At 47.1% G+C, this 22,891-nt stretch overlaps 1 protein-coding gene across 1 annotated transcript in view; it reads right to left on the bottom strand.

Annotated features, from left to right (window-relative positions):
* pla2r1 (phospholipase A2 receptor 1) overlaps nt 1-22,891 on the bottom strand; it is a 208,688-nt gene that overhangs the window by 25,455 nt on the left and 160,342 nt on the right. Inside the window, exons 20-25 of the mRNA XM_038789643.1 lie at nt 18,445-18,587; nt 17,907-18,024; nt 16,231-16,391; nt 3,353-3,503; nt 1,028-1,263; nt 750-918 (exon numbers count right to left, since the gene is read on the bottom strand). Coding sequence (XP_038645571.1) covers nt 750-918; nt 1,028-1,263; nt 3,353-3,503; nt 16,231-16,391; nt 17,907-18,024; nt 18,445-18,587 — 978 coding nt within the window. The remainder of the gene's footprint in view (nt 1-749; nt 919-1,027; nt 1,264-3,352; nt 3,504-16,230; nt 16,392-17,906; nt 18,025-18,444; nt 18,588-22,891) is intronic.

The following is a 22,891-nucleotide window of genomic DNA, read 5'->3' on the forward strand; positions in this document are numbered from 1 at the left end:
GCACCTTGATCCTGACCATGGGGGCAGCCTGATGACAACGCTTCAGGGTGGTTCGCTGCTCGAGAGAAGAGTGGGGGTCCTTTTCCAGCGAAAAGCAGGGGGGAGGTGGTGGAAACCAGAACATTAGTCTGAGATGGGCCACCCTTTAAAAATGGCGCTGAGATCTCAGACGAGCTGGACCTGCTGGCGTCTGCAGGTCCTGGACATCTCATTCGGGGCACAGTTCCCAAGCGCCAAATAAATTTCTAAGTGTGGGTGAATTGCAATCTTTATCATGCCGAACCACCCGATGGGAATCACACCTTGATTCTTGCCAGCGACCACTTTGGGAGAATTGTGCCCATTCTTTCAGTTTGGGCTGGATTTGACCCTGACTTTCAGAGTTCTGTACCTCTGCCTCTCTCTCTTTTTTTCTTTATACCCCTCACCCCCACCATAACGTTCCCAATTGCCCTCTACAGACTCAACTCATCCACAAGACCAATGTCATGTTCCCTCATTTCTATTCCCACTAATTTCCAATCACAGCCCTCACCCCAGCTGACATATAGTCCTGAGTCTATCGCTGAAGACTATTACAGCCGGTTTTGTGCAGGAGCGGGTTATCTCTGTTTATTTGTTCTTGTGCGGATGTTGGATTTTGCTGCCTGATTTGTTCCGTTTTAATGGAGAGCAGTGTTGGCCTCACCACTATCGTCCTCCCAAAATGCGGACCTCAGAATTAAAAGGTTTTGAAGCTGAATTCTTACTTTGCAAAACTTGACAGAAAGCTCCTTGAAGTTGAGTCTCACAGCTAGTGGTCTGCCAGTAGCCATTAGTATCCATGTACCCACAATCATGAGATGAGTGAGGAACGTCCTCTGCCCAATGGCTGAATAGAGTGCCACTACCATCTGACCAAATGAAGTTTTTTCCATCCTGCAAACAATGACAAGAGCATGAATAGGATTGTAGCCTTTCTTTGTTTTTAAACACTAATTATTCAATATAATTGGCATTATTAATGGTAGTGTAGTTTTGGACCTACATCTGGGCTGGATAGTCCTATCCAATGCGGGTGTGACAGCTTATTCACAATGACTGTGAGAAAAGCTTGTTGGTATTGATCAGTGATGCTGACCAGTTCAGTTTTTCTTTGTCTGCATTCAGTTATTGATTCATACCACGTTAAATTCTTCTTAATCAGTTTGTATGTGTAGTTCCCATATGCAAAAGTATCAACGGTTGGATAGGCAGATGTTGCATTGTGATGGATGGACTTATCTGTAGAAAGAATAAAACCAGCATGATGGAATTTACCAGACCGAATCCCAGTAATAAATAAATGAGCATTGGGATAACTGATGGAAAGGTATTCTGTAAAACCTTACTGATGTGATAAAAATGATTCCATCAGTACAGGTCATACAGTATTAGTAAAACTCTTGGCTGGCGCAATGCAAAAGACGACCAAAACGACTGGCCAGTCATGGCTCAGTTGGATGTACTCCTGCCTCTGAATCACAAAGTTTTGGATTCAAGTCTCACTGCAGCGCTTGAGCATATAAATCAAGACGGACACTCTGGTGCAGACTGAGAAGTTCTGCAGCCCTTCGAGATCGGTAGAGGCATATCAGGAGAAGATATCAGCCTTCGGATGGGTGAACTTTAAAAGTAGCTTCCTTCCCCTCTTGACGATGAGTCCTTCCCTCACTTCAAGGGCCAAACCATTCCCCCTCCTCCGAGATAGGCCACTGGCCTCTGAATCCCACCGTCCATCTGCCCCCCACCCCCATAGCTGCTGATGTACTTTGCCCTCCACGTCACTGTAGCTCTGGTGTCTTCATCACCAACCCCCCCACCCCCACACTCACCGCAGCTCTGGTGCCTTCCCCACCATGCCGGTGGGGAACTTCCCTCGGAGTTGAGCTCACCACTTCCCTTGGAGTTGAGCTCACCACTTCCCCATTCTAAAGAAGCAGTTGTAAACCATGCTGACATGACATCATACTGCCAGGGGCGGTGTTTTCAACATGGCGAGGAGGTTGCTGCAGGGAAGCCTGCTGATGAAATTATAATGCATGCAAATGGGGATCGTGACTTTGAATTCCAGGAACTCTGTTATGTCACTCGCATGGTCAACTGTTCTGGGAAATCTGGCTGGCGCAAAACATATTTTCCGGCTTTCGGGAGACAATGTCCACGGAGAGAATGTGCAAACTCCGCATGGGCAGTGACCCAGAGCCGGGATCAAACCTGGGATCGCGGCGCTGTGAGGCAGCAGCACTAACCACTGCACCATCATGCTGCCCCACATTCTGGCGGGGCAGACCAGCAACCTAGTTTTTTGAAGACGGGCGCCATTCTTCAGGCTGCCCCAGTGCACGAATGCTAACCAGGAAATCCCAGCCCTCCCACACAACCGCCCCCTTACATTGCCCCAGTTATTGTCTGTGCATTGCCGGTTAGTGCCTGGACATGACTCCCCTCCCCCACGAGCAATGCACTCTCACGGGAAGGTCTGCCACCAGCCGCACGCCTTGGGAGGCAAGTCACGATTCACCCCAGTCTGCCCTCATGCCAACGTGAATTGACTTTCTTACGGAGGGGAATGATTCAATTTCAGAGACCTGATAATGAGACGTTAATGTATGAAAATGATGTCCCTGATGAACCCGTTACATCACTGGTGTGGCGGCCGGGGTGGGGGGGGGGGGGGGGGGGGGGTGTCGGGACAACCGCGTCACACTTTTATGTCAGTGGGAAATGTGATATGCGCCCCTCGCAAGATTATCCAGTCTCATTGCCAAACCTAATCGGAAAAAACAGGAGCAGAAAATCCCAGCATCCATGTTATTTCTGATTTGGATTTCAGGCCTCATTTCTTTTGACGGACGCAAATAATTGTTCTAGCCTCTAGTAATAGAACACTGTTCTCAGATAATTTCTTTACAAATACAAATACATTAAAAATAACTTTGGTGCCACCTTTTGGTTTTATCTGGATTGTAACTTCGGTGTAGAACTATTTCAAGTAAAAACACGTACTGTAATAAGCTATGAAATTTAGCTATTTTAAGAATGAGCTGTTCAAACATCTACAAACCACAAAATAGACTGCCAGTTTTTTCTGGAATAGGTTTGTTTCACACATTTATGAAACACAGAATAATTTCAATCTTTATGTTCCAGAATATCATGACCATAACAATAGCTCATCATAGCCATGGCTGCATGTTTAATACGCTCTTTGATAAGATTTCAATTCCCAAATACAGAAGTAACGATCACTGCGACTGTAAGCCTCAAAGCTAATGTAGCACCTATTTATTTCTTAAAATCTAATTAAGGCAATTTCTCTGAAGAACTTCACCTGGATATTTTTGACAAAAAAATCCATAATTGTTTGTATTACAGGTTCTTGTGTACCATCTTCCAGTGGAATGATGAGCGTGACTATTGGATAATAAAGCACACCTTTTCGATTCCTCTTGTAAGATAGGGCTATTAAGGTGTTTTGAATTCTGCAAAATATAGAAGTTCCCAAATGTTAGCTGTTATAATGAGCTATGTATCAGAAATATTTTTTTAAACATCCTGAGGAAATATTCAAGACAAAGCACTTTAATTATCTTATCCTTAGAATATCTAAAAAGTGCCCAAACCCACTGAGAGCTCTTTCAAATTGGATAGTGGAGGTCAAAAATTGTCAACATCTTGCTCTGTTTCCAGAAGGGCAGTGAAATGAGAACCAGTGGCCTCTGCTTTTGCATGTCCTGAGCAACCAGGGTCAGGTGGGAGTCATCTTAATTACAAGTGCTGGATGGATAACTCAGTATGGCTCATCTTGGACCCTTCCAATAGAGATAGAGGATAGGAAAACAGCCCTGCGAAACTGCTTTGTTTAATCTCAAATAAAGATAATCTCAAAATATACAATTGCTGTCCAGTTGGCCCCATTACAATTTGACTAATATTACTCATACTGTTGGCTTCCTTCGGGTCAGGACTCAGGCCTGGGCTTCTCCACCCGAATGGGCTACATGGGCCTTCTGCTATTGGGTTTTTCGCATTTAGATTGTTGGGTATTGGAGAGGCGAGGATCAAGGAAGTTTAATCAAGCTATGTTTCAGGAGCATGCTATCATATCACCAAAGGCCTAGTCAAGATTTGGCTGATCACATGTTTGGTTATATCCTGTTATTTACATTTTCCGTGATAAAATCGGGGATTCCTGCTGGCCTCAGGGGTGTGATCCAGATTGCAATCTTTAGGCACTTTGTAACAATTTTGTATTTGGGTTTACCGAGGTATTGGTCTGCTACAGTTCAGACAGATCATTCCACACATGAAAAAACATAGAACATACATAAATACTGTATACAATATAAATACAGACATCAGGTGAAGCCTATGGAGTGTAACACTACTCAGTAGAGAAGATGCATGGAGAGATCAGTTCAGTCCATAAGAGAGTCATTCAGGAGTCTGGTAACAGCGGGCAAGAAGCTCTTTTTGAATCGGTTAGTGCATGTTCTCAGACTGTTGCATCTCCTGCCCGATGGAAGAGGTTGGTAGGAGATAACCCGGGTGGGAGGAGTCATTATGCCGCTCACTTTCCCAGGGCAGTGGGAGGTGACAGAGTCAATGGATGGGAGGCAGGTTCGCGTGATGGACTAGGCTGCATTCACAACTTTCTGCAATTTCTTAGCCTTGGGCTGAGCAGTTGCCATACCAGGCTGTGATGCAGCAAGATAGGATGCTTTCCATGGTGCATCTGCATAAATTGGTAAGAGTCAATGTGGACGTACTGAATTTCTCTAATTTCCTGAGGAAGAATAGGCGTTGTTGCGCTTTCTTGATCGTAGCGTCGACGTGGGTGGACCAGGACAGATTGTTGGTGATGTGCACAGCTCGGAATTTGATGTCAACCATCGACCTCGGCACCACTGATGCAGACAGGGGTGTGTATGATACGTTGCTTCCTGAAGTCAATGACCAGCTCCTTAGTTTTGTTTGCATTGAAGGAGAGATTGTTGCCGCTACACCATGCCACTAGATTCTCTATCTTCCTCCTGTCTTCTGACTCATCGTTGTTTGAGATGCAACCCACTTTGGTCATGTCATCAGCAAACTTGTAGATGAAATTGGAGCCAACCCTTGCCACACAGTTGTGTGTGTATAGGGAATAAAGTGTGTGTATAGGGAATAGGAGCTAAATTTACAGCCTTCAGGCCCTGGTATTGAGGCCTATCATGGAGGAAGTGTTTTGTTTATCCTTACTGATTCTATGGTCTATGCGTCAGGAAATTGAGGATCCAGCTGCAGAGGAGGGAGCAAAGTCTTAGGTTTTGGAGTTTTTATATGAGCTTGACTAGGATTATGGTGTTGAAGGTGGAGCTGTAGTCAAAGGAGCCTGTCATAGGAATTGTTGTTGAGATGCTCCAGGGATGAGTGTAGGGCCAGCGAGATAGCGTCTGCTCTGGACTGATTGTGGCGGTATGCGAATTGCAGTAGATCAAGGCATTCTGGGAGCATGGAGTTGATGTGTCTCATGGTGAACCTCTCGAAGCACTTCACAATGATTGATGTCAAGGCCACCAGACAGTAGTCATTGAGGCATGTTGCCTGATTCTTCTTGGCAAAGGAGCTAAGGGGTTCATGGAGCAGATGGGAGCAGATGGGGGGGGGGGGGGGGGGGGGGCATAGAGATTTGGGCAGCCAAGAGTGAAGGAGTTTTCCTTCTACTCACACGTATATAAAGTGTACTCCCGGATTGATTTTTTAAAATTTTGAACAGGGCTCGACTGACAGGGGTGGTGGACATGGGGTATTCGCCGATCACAATCTCAGATCATGCCCCGCACTGGGTTGACCTACAGGTTAACAAGCAGAGTAGCCAGCGTCCGCACTGGAGGCTGAACGTGGAACTTTTAGCTGACGAAGATGTGTGCGGGCGGCTGAGGAAATGTATTCAGAACTACCTGGACGTCAACTACATAGGTGAAGTTTCGGCAGCGGTGGTCTGGGAGGCATTGAAGGCAGTGGTTAGAGGGAAGCTGATCTCGATATAGGCCCACAGGCTGAAGGTAGACAGAGCAGAGATGGACCGACTGATAAAGGAGATATTGCAGGTCGACAGGAGGTATGCGGAGATCCGAGAGGCAAGGGTTTTATGGGAATGACGGAGGCTACAGGCGGAATTTGGCTTGTTAACTACAGGGAAGGCGGTAGAGCAGCTGAGGAAGGCGAGGCGGTCGATCTATGAGCATGGGGAGAAGGCCAACAGAATGCTTGTCCAGCAGCGGAGAAAGAGGGAGGCAGCAAGGGAGATAGGGAAAGTAAAGAATGGGGTCGGGAGCCTGGTTGGAGACTCAGCAGGGGTGAATAAGGAGTTCAAGGATTTTTACAGTCAACTGTATGGGTCGGAACCCCCAGCGGGGCAGAGGAGATGAGGCACTTTTAGGGGGGCTGAATTTCCCGAAGGTGGACGGGGGGTTAGTAGAAGGTCTGGGGGCCCCGATCGCGTTGGAAGAGATAGCGGAGGGTATGAAGGCCATGCAGTCGGGTAAAGTCCTGGGGCCGGACCGGTACCCAGTGGAGTTCTACAAAAACGTCTCTGGGATATTGGGGCCACTGTTGATAAGGACATTCAATGAGGCACGGGAGAGAGGGGGTACTTCCCCCGACGATGTCCCACGCCACAATCACATTGATCCTGAAGCGGGATAAGGACCCGGAGCTGTGTGGGTCCTAGAGGCCGATATCCCCATTGAATGTGGACCCCAAACTGCTGGGCAAAATCTTGTCCTCTAGGATTGAGGATTGTGTCCCGGATGTTATTGGGGAGGATCAGACGGGGTTTGTGAAGGGAAGGTAGTTGGTGGCCAATGTAAGAAGGTGTTAAATGTGATCATGATGCCCCCGGAAGGTAGGGAGGTGGAGCTAGTGGTCACAATGGACGCATAGAAGGCTTTTGATCGGGTAGAATGGGAATATCTGTGGTATGTACTGGGATGGTTCGGATTTGGGCGGGGCTATATTGACTGGGTCAGGTTGTTGAATTAGGCTCCTATTGCGAGCGTACGGACGAATAGGACAACATCCGGGGGGGGGTGGGAGTGGAACATAGAGTCTCGCTCTACGCAGACGACCTGCTCCTATATGTTTCGGATCCACTGCAGGCGATGGAAGAAATTATGAGGATTCTGGGGGAATTTGGCCGGTATAAACTAGATATGGGGAAAAGTGAGATGTTTGCGGTCCAGGCAAGGGGGCAGGAGAGGCAATTGGGGGAGCTGTCGTTTAGGGTGGTAGGGGGAAGCTTTCGGTACCTAGGCATCCAGGTGGCGCGGGAATGGGAACGGCTGCACAAGCTAAATGACGCGACTAGTAGACCAAATGAAGGACAATTTTCGGAGATGGGGCACGCTCCCGTTGTCACTAGCTGGGAAGGTGCAGACAGTGAAAATGATGGTCCTCCCGAGATTCCTTTTTAAAAAATTTTATTTTATATTTTTTTTATAAATTTAGATTACCCAATTATTTTTTCCAATTAAGGGGCAATTTAGCGTGGCCAATCCACCTACTCTGCACATTTTTGGGTTGTGGGGGCGAAACCCACGCAGACACGGGGAGAATGTGCAAACTCCACACGGACAGTGACCCAGAGCCGGGATCGAACCTGGGACCTCAGCGCCGTGAGGCGGTTGTGCTAACCACTAGGCCACCGTGCTGCCCCCGAGATTCCTGTTTGTGTTTCAGTGTCTCCCCATCTTTATTCCGCCGTCCTTTTTTAAACGGGTCAATAAGGTCATCACTGGCTTTGTATGGGCGGGCAAGATCCCGCGAGTAAAAAAGGGGATGCTTGAGCGGAGCCAGGGAGAGGGCGGGCTGGCGCTGCCAAACTTCAGTAACTACTATTGGGCGGCGAATATAGCCATGATCAGGAAGTGGGTGGTGGGGGAAGGGTCGGTGAGGGAGGCGGCTTCATCCAAGGGCAACAGCTTGGGTGCGTTGATAACAGCGCCTCTGCCATTCCCGCCGTCACGGTACTCTATCAGCCCCGTGGTGGTGGCGGCCCTGAGGGTAATGGAGGAGGCACATGGGAGCGGTGGGAGCATCGGTGTAATCTCCAATCTGTAATAATCACTGGCTTGTCCCGGGAAGGATGGATGGAGGGTTTCGGAAATGGCAGAGAGCAGGGATTGAGAGGATGGGGGATATGTTTATAGAAGGGCGCTTTCCTTGCCTGAGGGTGCTGGAGGAGAAATTTGGATAGGTAAGGGGAAACAAATTCAGGTACCTCCAGGTGTGGACTTCCTACGCAGGCAGGTTTCAACCTTCCTGCTCCTACCACCAAGGGGGATACCGGACAGGGTAGTTTCTAGAGTGTGGGTGGGAGATGGGAGGGTCTCTGACATTTACAAGGAACTCATGGGGTCAGAGGAGACGCAGACTGGGGAGCTGAAGCGCAAGTGGGAAGAGTTGGGAAGGGAGATAGAGGATGGTCTGTGGGTGGACGCATTGCGTAGAGTTAACACGTCCACAACATGTGCCAGGCTAAGCCTGATACAATTCAAGGTTGTTCACCAGGCTTACATGACAGTGGCCTGGATGAGCAGGTTCTTTGGGGTAGAAGATAGGTGCACAAGGTGTGCGGGAGGGCCAGCGAACTATGTCCACATGTTCTGGACATTCCCAAAATGGAGTGGATTCTGGCAGGGGTTTGTGGATGTCATGTCCAAGGTGTTAAAAACAAGGGTGGCGCCGAGTCCAGAGGTGGCAATTTTCGGAGTGTCGGTAGATCCGGGAATCCAGGAGGAGAAAGAGACAGACGTTCTGGCCTTTGCTTCCCTGGTAGCCCGGAGACGGATATTATTAGCTTGGAGGGACTCAAAGCCCCTGAAGTCGGAGACCTGACTAACTGACATGGCTAGCTTTCTCTGTCTGGCGAAAATCAAGTTCGCCTTGTGAGGGTCAATGTTAGGGTTCGCCCGGAGGTGGCAGCCATTCGTCGACTTCTTTGCTGAAAATTAACCGTCAGCAGAAGGGGGTGGGGGGTTAGCTTAGTTTAGAGTAGGGGGTTAGTAAATATGGGACCTGTAAGGGAGGAAGACAGCTTTTGCACTATGTTTATAAATTAATGTACATTGTTTATTTTGTTGTTGTAAAACCATAAATACCCCAATAAAATGTTTCTATTAAAAAAAGAAGATGGATGACCTTCTACAATCAGCAAGGGTAAGGACTCCCTGACTCCTCTTGGCACTCCACCCTCCTGTCACACCTGGAATACCATCTGGAACCCACAAGACACCACCTCAAAGCTTTCAGCACCCAACCTCTTAGCATGATCCTCAAACCACTTCCCCCAGCACTCCTCATCAGAACATCTCTTGCTTCGGCACAGTGCCCACACATGCCAGCTGTCCTCGGCCTCTGACCCGACAGGCAGCCAGCTCACCTAATCTTCTTTTGTGTCTCTGCAGGAGAAGATAACACACAACCGGAGAGACAGAGAAAATGGGAGGTGGAATGCCTGAGCTCAGGATTCTGACTCCATTAGAAGAGCGGGCCAAGGAGCTTACAGGGGAGGAGTAGGAGCCGGCCTGCACTGAGAGTGAGGTTGGCCTGTCAGAGAACAGTGAGGAACCACTGCACCTTCATGCAGATGCTTTGTTATACAAATCTTTAACCAGGCCTTATACTAAAACCACGACCCTTGCTTTGCAGGAACATTAACCAAAAAGCCTCGCCCATTAACGAGCAATGTCATATCACCCACCCTCGAAAGCCCTTGGAAGAAGACACTGATGAATCATCACAGCTATCACACGTATCATCCACCATCTTAAGGACACACATTTTGGTGAGCCAACTTAACAGGCAGGCTTCTGGGCCAAGTTCTGGTGAGCAACACACTGCATCTGATGCACAACAGGTGAAAGCAGGAACATTCCAGGGGTAGGACAGTCAGAGTTCTGCTGCATCCCAGGACACAACTGTGTCCCAGCAAGGTGCTGTGTCTCTGGACTTGTTCAGCTCTTAGCTGTTTAGCCAGAGCCGGGAATACCAAGAGGGGTTAGAACAAAGAACAAAGAAAATTACAGCACAGGAACAGGCCCTTCGGCCCTCCCACCCTGCGCCGATCCAGATTCTTTATCTAAACCTGTCTCCTATTTTCCAAGGTCTACTTTCCCTTTGTTCCCGCCTGTTCATATACCTGTCTAGATGCCTCTTAAATGATGCTATCGTGCCCGCTTCTACCACCTCCGCTGGTAAAGCGTTCCAGGCACCCACCACCCTCCGCGTAAAAAACTTTCCACGCACATCTCCCTTAAACGTTCCCCCTCTCACCTTGAAATCGTGACCCCTTGTAACTGACACCCCCACTCTTGGAAAAAGCTTGTTGCTATCCACCCTGTCCATACCTCTCATAATTTTGTTTGCCTCAATCAGGTCCCCCCTCAACCTCCGTCTTTCCAATGAAAACAATCCTAATCTACTCAACATTTCTTCATAGCTAGCATCCTCCATACCAGGCAACATCCTGGTGAACCTCCTCTGCACCCTCTCCAAGGCATCCACATCCTTCTGGTAATGTGGCGACCGGAACTGCACGCAGTATTCCAAATGTGGCCTAACCAAAGTCCTATACAACTGTAACATGACCTGCCAACTCTTGTACTCAATACCCCGTCCGATAAGGCAAGCATGCTGTATGTCTTCTTGACCACTCTATCAACCTGCGTTGCCACCTTCAGGGTACAATGGACCTGAACTCCCAGATCTCTCTGTACATTAATTTTCCCCAGGACCCTTCCATTGACCATATAGTCCGCTCTTGAATTTGATCTTTCAAAATGCATCACCTCGCATTTGCCTGGATTGAACTCCATCTGCCATTTCTCTGCCCAACTCTCCAATCTATCTATATTTTGTTGTATTCTCTGACAGTCCTCCTCGCTATCTGCAACTCCACCAATCTTAGTATCATCTGCAAACTTGCTAATCAGACCACCTATACCTTCCTCCAGGTCATTTATGTAGATCACAAACAACAGTGGTCCGAGCACGGATCTCTGTGGAACACCACTAGTCACCCTTCTCCATTTTGAGACACTCCTTCCACCACTACTCTCTGTCTCCTGTTGCCCAGCCAGTTCTTTATCCATCTAGCTAGTACACCCTGAACCCCATACAACTTCACTTTTGCCATCAACTTGCCACGGGAAAACTTATCAAACGCCTTACTAAAGTCCATGTATATGACATCTACAGCCCTTCCCTCATCAATTAACTTTGTCACTTCCTCAAAGAATTCTATTAGATTTGTAAGACATGACCTTCCTTGCACAAAACCATGCTGCCTATCACTGATAAGTCTATTTTCTTCCAGATGTGAATAGATCCTATCCCTCAGTATCTTCTCCAACAGTTTGCCTACCACTGACGTCAAGCTCACAGGTCTATAATTCCCTGGATTATCCGTGCTACCCTTCTTAAACAAAGGGACAACATTAGCAATTCTCCAGTCCTCCGGGACCTCACCCGTGCTCAAGGATGCTGCAAAGATATCTGTTAAGGCCCCAGCTATTTCGACCCTGCTTCCCTCAGTAACCTGGGATAGATCCCATCCGGTCCTGGGGACTTGTCCACCTTAATGTCTTTTAGAATACCCAAAACTTCCCCTTTCCGTATGACAACTTGACCTAGAGTATTTAAACATCCATCCCTAGCCTCAACATCCGTCTTGTCCCTCTCCTTTGTGAATACCGATGCAAAGTACTCATTAAGAATCTCACCCATTTCCTCCGAGTCCACGCATAAATTCCCTCTCTTGTCTTTGAGTGGGCCAATCCTTTCCCTAGTTACCCTCTTACTCCTTACATATGAATAAAAGGCTTTGGGATTTTCCTTAACCCTGTTAGCCAAAGATATTTCATGACCCCTTTTAGCCCTTTTTTGTCAGGGACATTGCTGCAACTTCAAGGCTGAATGGAAGAGTCCCAAAGTTTCCTGTCAGAGGAGATGTTGCCAGCCATGTGTGGCACCCAAGCCAAAACTGCAAGGGAGGCATCTGCAGTGGAAAGCCTGGGGCAAGATGTCAGATCTATGACTGTTGAACTCCTGAGGCATGGCTCAGTCTTGGAGGACTGGACCAGACAATGGTTAGCCTCCAGGACTGGCACCGCCAGATGACATTGCGGTTTCTGGAGCTCACTGCAGCTGTTCCTCCATCCCGTGGAGTAATCCGGAGCCTACAAGCACTCAAAAGGAGGAGGAATGGCTGGAGCACCTTCTGGGGCCTTCCACACAGGAGAGCCTGGAAGTGACCGGCCTTTCGGAATCTCCCCTTCTTGATACCAGCGCACCTCAGGGTCAGCGGGCCAAACAGGATTATGCAGCAATATCAGACAGAGGTCACTCCCTCCCAGAGGACGCCTGCCAAGGGCGTGAAAGGCAGTAGACCACCTCAGTTTTGCATCCTGAGAATATATCTAGACATAGTGGGAGGGTTTGCAATGTGCAGAGAGTGGACATGGGTGGAATTATGCACAGCTAAATTCATAAATTCATAAGATACAGGAGCAGAATTAGGCCATTTGGCCCATCGAGTCTGCTCTGCCATTCGATCATGGCTGATCTCATCTTGGCCTCAACTCCAATATCCTGCCTGCTCTCCATCACCCTTCAACCTATTACCATTGAAAAATCTGTCTAACTAAATTTACTCACTGTCCCAGCATCCACAGCATTCTGGGGCAGCGAATTCCACAGATCACAACCCTTTAGGAGAAATAGGCCGGGATTCTCCCTTCTGGGGATTAAGTCCCCGCGCCGGCGGGAGAACCGGTGCCAACCATTCTGGCGCCAACAGCCCCAGAAAGTGTGGAATTCTCCGCACTTTCGGGGGCGAGGTGGACGCCAGAGGGTTTGGAGCTGCTCCAGCCGGCGCCGAAGGGTCGGCGCAAGTTTGTGCATGCGCGGAACGGCCGGCGTGATCTGGCGCATGTACGGAACTGCCGGCGTGCTTCCACGCATGCGCAGACCGGCCGCCGTATTTTGGCACATGCGCGGGGTGTTCTCTTCGCCGCGCTGACCATGCGGAGCCCTATAGGGGCCGGCGCAGAAGGAAGAAGAGCCCGCATGGTACAGGGCCGCCCACAAATTGGTGAGCCCCAATCACGGGCCAGGCCACCGTGGGGGCCCCCCGGGGTCAGATCCCCCTGCGGCCCCCCCGAGGACCACCACTGCTGACTTAACTGCCAGGTCCCGCTGGTACGTGAGTTGAGTGATTCACACTAGCGGGTTGGCCAAAAATGGACAGCCGCTCGGCCCATCGGGGCCTGGAGAATTGCCGGGGGTGCCGCTACCAATGGCCCCCTACCGGCGTGGCGTGAATCCCACGCCCGCCCAAAAAACAGCGCCGGAGAATACGGCAGCCAGCGTCGGGGCGTGGTTCATGCCGCCCCCCAGGGATTCTCTGACTCGGCGTGGGGGGTCTGAGAATCCCACCCCTAGTTTCTCCTCAACTCCCTTTTAAATGTGCTGCTCTTATCCTATGACCTCTCGTTCGAGAATGCCCCACAAGAGGAAGCATCCGCTCCACGTTTACTTGGATACATTTTATCATCTTGTATATCTCAATTTCATCTCCCCTATAGATATCCAGGGGTGTTTATCACATTAATTGTTCTTCACAGCTTTAGGGTCTAACTGCCTCCCAGTGAGATAGTACCTCATCCCAGTTGGAGACTGCTCATCTCACAGGCTCTCAAAAGTCAACCAAATGGTTCGGCCCACTCAAAGTGAAAATAACATAATTCCTGAAATGTCACCCATTGAAAATATCACAATATGGCAAGCATAAATAGGCAAATTTTCATTTCCTTTATATCCATCCAATAAAAAAAGGTTGAAAATCAATCTCTCGAGTCTCTAACTCCTTCATATTGCCTACGATTATCCCAAGGATCTCCCAAGGGTGTGGGAGTAGGGCAGTTGTTCATATAGGGTTGACAGGACCTTCCATTTTCCTACAGGTGCATATCATTAACAAAGAAACATAGAAAATAAGCAGGAGCCCATTCGCCCCAGCGAGCATGTTCCGCCAATCCTTGTGATCATGGCTGATCATCAAGTTCAATACCCTGATCCCGCCTTCCCCCCCACATCCCTGGATCTCTTTAGCCACAAGAGCTGTATCTAATTCCTTCTTGAACAATGTTTTGGCCTCAACTACTTTCTAGAGAATTCCATGGATTCACCACTCCTCAGGTGAAAACGTTTCTCCTCACCTCAGTCCTAAAAGGTTTACCCCTTCTCCTCAAATTATGACCCTTAATTCTGGACTCCCCCACCATCGGGAACATTTTTTTCTGAATCCACCCTGTCTAATAATGTTAGAGTTTTTTTACGTTTCTATAAGATCCCTTCTCACGCATCTGGACTTCAATGAATATAATCCTAAAAAAAAAATTAGTCTCTCCTCATATGACAGCCCCGCTATCCCAGGAATCAGCCTGCTAAACCTTCGCTGCACTCCCTCCACAGCAAGAACATCCTTCCTCAGATAAGGACACCAAAACTGCACACAATACTCCAGGTGTGGCCTCACCAATACCCTATAGAATTGTAGTAAAATATCTCTTTTCCTACACTCAATCCTCTCGCTATGAAGGCCAACATTCCATTTATCTTCTTTACTGCCTGCTGTACTTGCTCGCTTACTTTCAGCGACTGATGCACGAGGACACCCAAGGTCTCGCTGAGTATCCACCTCTCGCAATTTACACCCATTGAAATAATAATCTGTCTTCCTATTTTTGCTACTGAAGTGGAGATAGCTCCTCACATTTATCCACATTATATTGCATCTGCCATACATGTGCCCACTCACTTAGCCTGTCCATCTCTGCATCCTCTTTACAGCTCACCCGCCCACCCAACTTTGTATATCCTGCAGATGTGGAGATAATACATTTAGTTCCCTCGTCCAAATCATTAATATATAATGTGAACAGTTGGGGTCCGAGCACAGATCCCTGCGTACCCCACTAGTCACTGCCTGACAATCAGAAAAATAACCATTTATTTCAGCTTTTTGCTTCCTGTCTGCTAACCAGCTTTCTATCCATCTTAAGTCACTACCCGTAACCCCATGCGCTTGACCTTTACATATTAATCTGTTATGTGAGGCCTTGTTGAAAGCCGTCTGAAAGTCTAAATAAACCACATCCACCTGTTTTCCCTCGTCAATTCCACTAGTTATATCTTCAAAGAATTCTAGTTGATTCATCGCATGATTTTCCTTTTGTAAATCCATGCTGATTTTGTCAGATTACAACACTGCTTCCCAAATGCTGTGCTATGAATCCATGATAATGGACCCCAGCAACTTCCCTACTATCAACATTAGGCTCACTGGTCTAGTTCCCTGTTTTCTCTCTACCTCCTTTTTTGAATAGCAGGGTTACATTTGCTACCCTCCAATCTGTAGGAACCATTCCAGAGTCCAAAGAATTTTGGAAAATGACCACCAACGCATCTGTTATTTCTACTTTAAGCACTCTGGGATGAGGAAATGTTCCCAGAAGTTAGGTCTTACACCTGGCCAACTCAGATTAGAGGATTCTGAGTGGGTTTCCTCCGGGTGCTCCGGTTTCCTCCCGCAGTCCAAAGATGTGCAGGTTAGGTGGATTGGCCATGCTAAATTGCCCTTAGTGTCCAAAAAGATTAGATGGGGGTCACTGGGTTAAGGGGATGGGGGGAGGTGAGGGCTTAGATAGGGTGCTCTTTCCAAGGGCTTGTGCAGAATCGATGGCCTCCTTCTGTCTATGATTCGAGGAGGCCATTGGGAAGGCCTTGCAGCCTGAAGAAAAGTAAATGGAATCTTTATTTCTTGGCCCCCAAAATCTTTGGGTTTGGGGGTCTTGTGGCTACTATTTTTGGACAATTAGAAGGTTCTCCATTCAGCAGCCTGTACTGTGCAGCAGAACTTTCAGGGCTGGGAAACATTGAGCCAGTGAGAGTGATCACAATCTGAAAACTCAGGCAGGTTCAAGTTAGATCAAGCAGAATGCACTTTATTTAGGTACAGAGGGTACAGGAACATTGGGATCCATATCCATTTTAGCCCACCAAGCCACACTAACTCTATTTGTTACTTCAAAGACATACACTCTGTACAAAACGTATTAATACACAGCACATTTTCAGGTGGCAGATTTGAAAAACCAAACTCACAGGATCATTTTTATAAGGATCTGCAGTGTCTCGCGCTGGCTCATTTGGTAACCAGTTTGAATATTTCACAGGCCTCCCATTCACCCAACGTTCAAAATTATCGCTGTGCAGTCCTATCCAGACACTAGTTGATCTATCCAGGAGCTGAATTGTTAAAAATGCTGTGAATTAAAAAAAAAGTGGAAACAGTATCGACTCAATCTTTGAGTAAAGCTTTTGCTACTGATGGTCTAGTTCATAATTGTTACGGGAAAATAAATAGAAACAGTTAATGCATAACACTGGAAAATGAAGCAACAGTGTAATCTAATCTGAAAGTCTGAGCAGAAGCGCCGTTTGTTACACCGTACAGGGTTTATTCTATTTTTCCCTGTCTGACAAGGATTGGGCAGGGGTTGATCAGCAGGTTGTTCAAAATTGAGTCTTTTACCGCACCATCCCATTCTTGCTAGAATTCTGCTGTCTACCATTTTAACTGCGAACTACACATGACAGAAACAGGTAGTACTATCATACAATTAAACTAACAGGGGCTTCATTACATTAAATGAAACACAATTTCAGTTTAATCGAGTCTCTGGATTATTTTTCCTACATTTTTCTAGTTCGAATGGTTGAAATATGGGCTGCTGTTTAGGCCCTGGCTCCCACTGTAAAGTTGGTGGGGCAAGCCTCGAGAGCATTGCTCCCAGTTGTGGAGTCAACCTTCTAGGTCTATGCATGCTATCCACAATGCTACCGTGCTGCCCTAAGTTCTTTTTACTTAATACTCAACTAGTAAAACAAATAAACAATTGTCGATATAACTAATTACCTTATACACTACAATACTTTGATAACTAATAATACCGTGGGCAACACAGTAACACAAGTGGGCAGCACAGTAGCACTGAGGTTTTACAGCGCCAGGATCCCAGGTTCGATTCCCTGCTGCGTCACTGTCTGCGCGGAGTCTGCACGTTCTCCCCGTGTCTCCGTGGGTTTCCTCCGGGTGCTCCGGTTTCCTCCCACAGTCCAAAGACGTGCGGGTTAGGTGGATTGGCCGTGATAAATTGCCCTTAGTGACCAAAAAAGGTTGGGAGGGGTTACTGGGTTAAGGGGATAGGGTGGAAGTGAGGGCTTTAGTGGGTCGGTGCAGACTCGATGGGCTGAATGGCCTCCTTCTGCATTGTATGTTCTATGTAAAATTATGTAAATCACTTCTTCTCTCTCGCTTTCCTACGTCTGTTCTCTCTGCACTCCTGATACACACTCCTTCAGAAAGAGCGGGAAAACTATTTATACAGGTCCTGATAGTGAGAGATCTAGTGTTCAATTGCTAGAACTAGCTTTACATAGATCATAGAATTTACAGTGCCGAAGGAGGCCATTCAGCCCATCGAGTCTGCACCGGCTCTTGGAAAGAGCACCCTACCCAAGGTCAACACCTCCACCCTATCCCCATAACCCAGTAACCCCACCCAACACTAAGGGCAATTTTGGTAATGAAGGACAATTTATCATGGCCAATCCACCTAACCTGCACTATACATGATCATAGATTGATCATATATATTAATATACAGAGATCACTACATTATGTTGATTATATAGGTGCAGGAACATGCAATTATACATGAAAGAAAAATCTGAATATACAAGGTGTATGTAACATACCATTAGTCATTTTAAGTTACCTTGTTCTATTTCATTTTCTACTGTAGCAAGTGTCCCTCCATGAATACTGCAGAACATTTGAGCAGAATACCAGTGCTTTAGCTGGCTCTTATCCTTTGGGGCATACAGCAGGAAGCACTGTTATAGAGGAAACAAAAGTCACCAGTAAAGTTCCTCTGTAGTGTGAGTTTTGGGTTACATTTATACCTGTAAACATGCTGAAACGCTGTCTACTTGTTATTTGCCTATAAATTAAGTGACTGCATTTCACAAGCAATGAATTGTCTGTGAATTGCTTTGTAAAGTCTTCAGGATGTGAAAAGCACAAAACAAATACAAGTTGTTTTGTCAATTGGAAATTTAAAAAATCCAATTTCATATGATACAAAAATAATAGCATACAATTTTCGTTTTGTAATTTAATATGCAGATTATTATTTTTAACAAAACACTTTTACTCCACCACTGGTTATACAACCAACAATGTATACCTGTATTCTTAAAATGTTTATCATGTAAAATATACTAATGAAAGTTTTTTTCTTTTTCTAAAATCACCTTATGTTCAAAATACAGCCAACCTTTTGGACACAAGAGGTCTGGAAGGTAGCTCTCAGCTTTGTCAACCTCTATCAGTGATATATTGTGACGTTTACAGATGAAAGGAAGAGACAGAAAGCACTTGCTATCACCCCAGCGCCCTGTCAGGATAGAAACATGCAAATAAACACAAAATTATAGTCCAAGTGACTAGGATAGCAATGTAATATAATACAAACAATACAATACAAGAAAAATATGAAATTGCCGATTTTAATGTGCATTTAAAGAACAATTTCTTAATTATTCTAATTGATATACTGAGAATTGTGCTTGCACCTCTCCAGGAACTATCTGATAAACTAATTGCTCAAAGAAGCTTTATTTTTTCCTGAAAATATAGTGTGAAAGTATATGGTATTAACGCAATCAGTTCACTATAAATATCAGACAGTGCCCAGCGCTGCATCCTCATGATTCTTTCTATTTCATATTCTCATTTTCTACCTTACTTGCCCATTATTTATTTGCCTCACATAATTTCCCCGAGCTAATCTCAGCAAAACGTCTTTCCTTGGGCTCCAAAGACAGCAGTTTATGAAGCCGATAAACACATTATAAAAAGCATTCTTCAATTTGACCAGAGGCATCTGTTTTATCCCAGTCCAACATAGGACAGTTAAACTCATCCAATGCTATTAATAATATATTTTAAAAATAATCGCTTATTGTCACAAGTAGGCTTCAATGAAGTTACTGTGAAAAGCCACTAGTTGCCACATTCCGGCACCTGTTCGGGGAGGCTGGTACGGGAATTGAACCCGCACTGGTGGCCTTGTTCTGCATTACAAGCCAGCTGTTTGTAAATTGCTCTCTAAACTGTCTGTAGGTATGACCTGCTCATCACTGCTGTATGATGGTCTGTAATGCAGACTGATATTTGAGTTATTTCTTTTCCCAATCCAATATATGTCTCAACAAAACTGTCATGGCACCCTTACATTCTATCAATTTGATAGAATTCTTCACAACACTGCCATCCCATCTCCTTTCTTCTTTTGCTCCTGAAAATGTTACATGTGAAATTAGGTTCCCAGTCCCCTCCACCTAAGCCACACTCTGTCACAGCTAATTTATCATATCCCTCTGGAGCTCTTAATATTTCTCACTTACCTAGTTAATTTGGCATGCTTTGTGGATTTGCATATACCCCACTCAATCTTGACTCATTCTTTGAAAGATTAAAACCGTGGAACCACAAAAAAGGTACAGCACAGAAAGAGGCTATTCAGCCCATTGTGTCTGTGCTGGCCAAAAAATAAAGAACCAGCCATGTATTCTAATCCCACCTTCCAACCACCCAGTCTGTAGCCTTGTAGGATACTGCACTTCAGGTGCTGGTCCATGATGTGTTGGGTATGCTGGGTCTGCGAGGACTGCGTTTACCATAGCAGTGAGAGAGACAGGCTGCCAACACTTGTAGAAGTACAACTCTATTTTATTGACCTATGAGCTGTTAAACATACTTGCACTCTGGGTTGACACTATGTTGAGTTGACTGGAGACCTGAGGCTAACCTGACCAGACTATCCTGCTAGCACATGGTGGATGTTCGTGTTGCTGCTCACGGGCTCTGGCTGTCTCAGAAGCTGGATCCCCAGAGAGCGGGAAAACTAGTGCCCCCTGGCTTTATAGTGGCCGTGTCCTGTCTGGTGATTGGCTGCTGTGTTCTGTGTGTTGATTGGTCATTCAGTGTGTCAGTCAGCGTCTGTCTATGCACCATCATATACTTGTGTGTATATTATGACATCTCCCCCTTTTGAACAAAATGTGTATATGGCAATAAATAGTGTGGTATGTAAATGTGCCTGACTATATACAGAGTATGTGAGCATATTTACATGACCAGGATCCTGACTATATACAAAAATCCTAACGTATTTACATGGGAAGGTGTCTAGTGCAGATAGAGTGCATGTAACAAAACATGGAATATAAATAACAGTATGTACAAACGTGCAAATGAAGAACCAAGGTAACGAAACAATCAGTTCATAAATTCAGTCTCTGTGGTGGGCAACGAATTCTGGTTGACCGCCTCAAGGGTGGGTCGGGGGCCACGTGCTCTGGAACGGGCGGGGCTGTATCAGCCGCAGAGGGTGGCAACAGAAGAGGTAGATCGACGAGCTCTTGGAAGGGCATGTCCTGAGGGCAAGGCAGGGCATCACGATCTGGTGGCGAGCGTGGAAGCAGACGCAGTGCCCGCCTATTACGCCGAAGAAAAGAGCCATCCTGCATACCAACCAGAAATGATCTGGGGGCCATTTGCTTGATCACCACAGCGGTGGCAGACCAGCCAACTTCAGGTAGCTGAACACGAACCTGGTCATCAGGGATGAGAGCTGGGAGATCCATGGCGCGGGCGTCTTACCCCGACTTGTGTTGGGCTCGAGACAGTTGCATTCTTTGCAGGACCGGAAAGTTGTCAAGGGATGTGTATTGCAGGCACCGTTGTCCGTAATGTGTGGTTCATTAACAATTGTGCTGGGGACAGGCCAGTGGACAAAGGAGTCGACCTGTAGGCTAGTAGTGCGAGGTAAAAGTCTGAACCCGCATCAGCCGTCTTCCTGCAGGAGACATACCTGAGGGAGAAGAACCGACTACGGATAAGAAAGGACTGGGTGGGACAGACATACCACTCGTGTTACAGGACGTGGGCAAGGTGAATGGCCATTACCAAGAGGACGAGGTTTAAAGCGACAAGGACAGTTATGGACCAAGGGGGTCGGTACATCATGGTCAGTGGTGTCCTGGACAGGGCACTGGTAGTGCTGGTAAATGTGTACGCGCTGAACTGGGACGACACGGACCTCATAAAAAAGACTGAAATCCCTGACATTGACACACACCAACTGATTATGGGGAGGGGCAACTTCAACTGTCTACAGACCCACTGGCGTCGCGTTGAAAACCCAGATCGGGGGAAAGGACAGGCATGGCTAAGGAACTGGGAGCATTCATGGAGCAGATGAGGCCGGTGGTCCCCTGGTAGCTCTACACTGCAGTGAGAAAGAATTCTCGTTCTTTTTGCTAGTTCAGAAAGCATGCTCAAGGATAGACTTCTTTGCAGTGGGGAAAACGGTGCTTCCAGGAATAGCAAGGGAGGAATGCTCCACGATAGTTATCTCCGACCATGCTCCAGATTACGTGGATGTGGGGTTGGAGATGGGCCGTGCCTGATGCCCCACCTGAAGGTTGGACATGTACCTCTTGGCCGATGAGGTCTTCTGCCAGAAAACAGCACAGGCCAAAGGCGAGTATGTTACTAATAACCAGAATGGGGAAGTCTCACCTTCCATGTTATGGGAGGCACTGAAGGCTGTGATTAGGGGAGAGGTTATAGCCTACAAGGTGCATGGAGACAGGGAAGATAAGGAGGCCAGGCAACAACTTAATCAACTCTATTCTGGAGATCGACAGAAAGTACTCCAAGGCCTTGACGGTAAAGCTACAAATGGACTTTAACCTGCTATCTACCAGGAAAGCAGTGCACCAACTGTGCCAGACACAGGGGACTTTCTATGAACACGGAGAGCAGGCAAGCCGCCTACTGGCTCACCAGCTGAGAAAGCAGGCAGCCTTGAGAGAGGTGGCCCGGTGACAAATAGCAGAGAAGGAATAGCAGAGCCTGTCATGGGGGACGATAGGCGGGGAGACTGGAAGCACCAATAGGTCTGGGAGAGATCATGGAGAGCATCAGCTCCATGCAGACGGGATCAGCCTAGCGGAGAAAATTTAAAAAGACCTACAGAGATGGAATGTACTCCCGTTTTCCCTGGCGGGGAGGGTGCAGATGATCAAGATGTACCTACTGCCGAGTTTCCTCTTCCTGTTCAGATCCATACCAATCTTGAACCCCTTTTACCACAATATAGACAAAATGATCAAGGCTTTTGTGTGGGGCGGTGAGAACCCAAGGATCCCCAAGTCGACACTGCAAAGGAGGATAAATATGGGCGGGCTTGCCCTACGAATCTACAATACTACCACTGGGCAGCCACAGCCAAGAGAGTGAGGGGATGAATACGAGAACCAAACTCAGGATGGGTAAGTGAGGCTGGAGGAGTCCTCCTGCAAGGGAACGACCCTCGCCACGGCAGCATCCCCCCCCCCCCCCCCCCCCCCGACAAAGTACACATTCAGCCCAGTGGTGGTAGTGACACTGAAGAGATGGAACCAAATGAGGCAGCATTTCAGTTTGACCAAGATCTCCCCATCTGTGGAAACCACAAATTCCCACCAGCCATCTACGTCACCTTTAGAAATGGAGACAAGATGGGGGGACGCTGGCAGTCAGGGTCTTTTACTTGGGGACAGACTCGCGACTTTGGGTGAACTGATGGAAGATCTGGAACAGGACAGGAACTCAGACACCTCCAAATTAAACACTTACTCCGCAAGGAGA

This window comes from Scyliorhinus canicula, chromosome 2 (assembly GCF_902713615.1).
Source record: "Scyliorhinus canicula chromosome 2, sScyCan1.1, whole genome shotgun sequence".
In the NCBI taxonomy this organism is placed as follows: domain Eukaryota; kingdom Metazoa; phylum Chordata; class Chondrichthyes; order Carcharhiniformes; family Scyliorhinidae; genus Scyliorhinus; species Scyliorhinus canicula.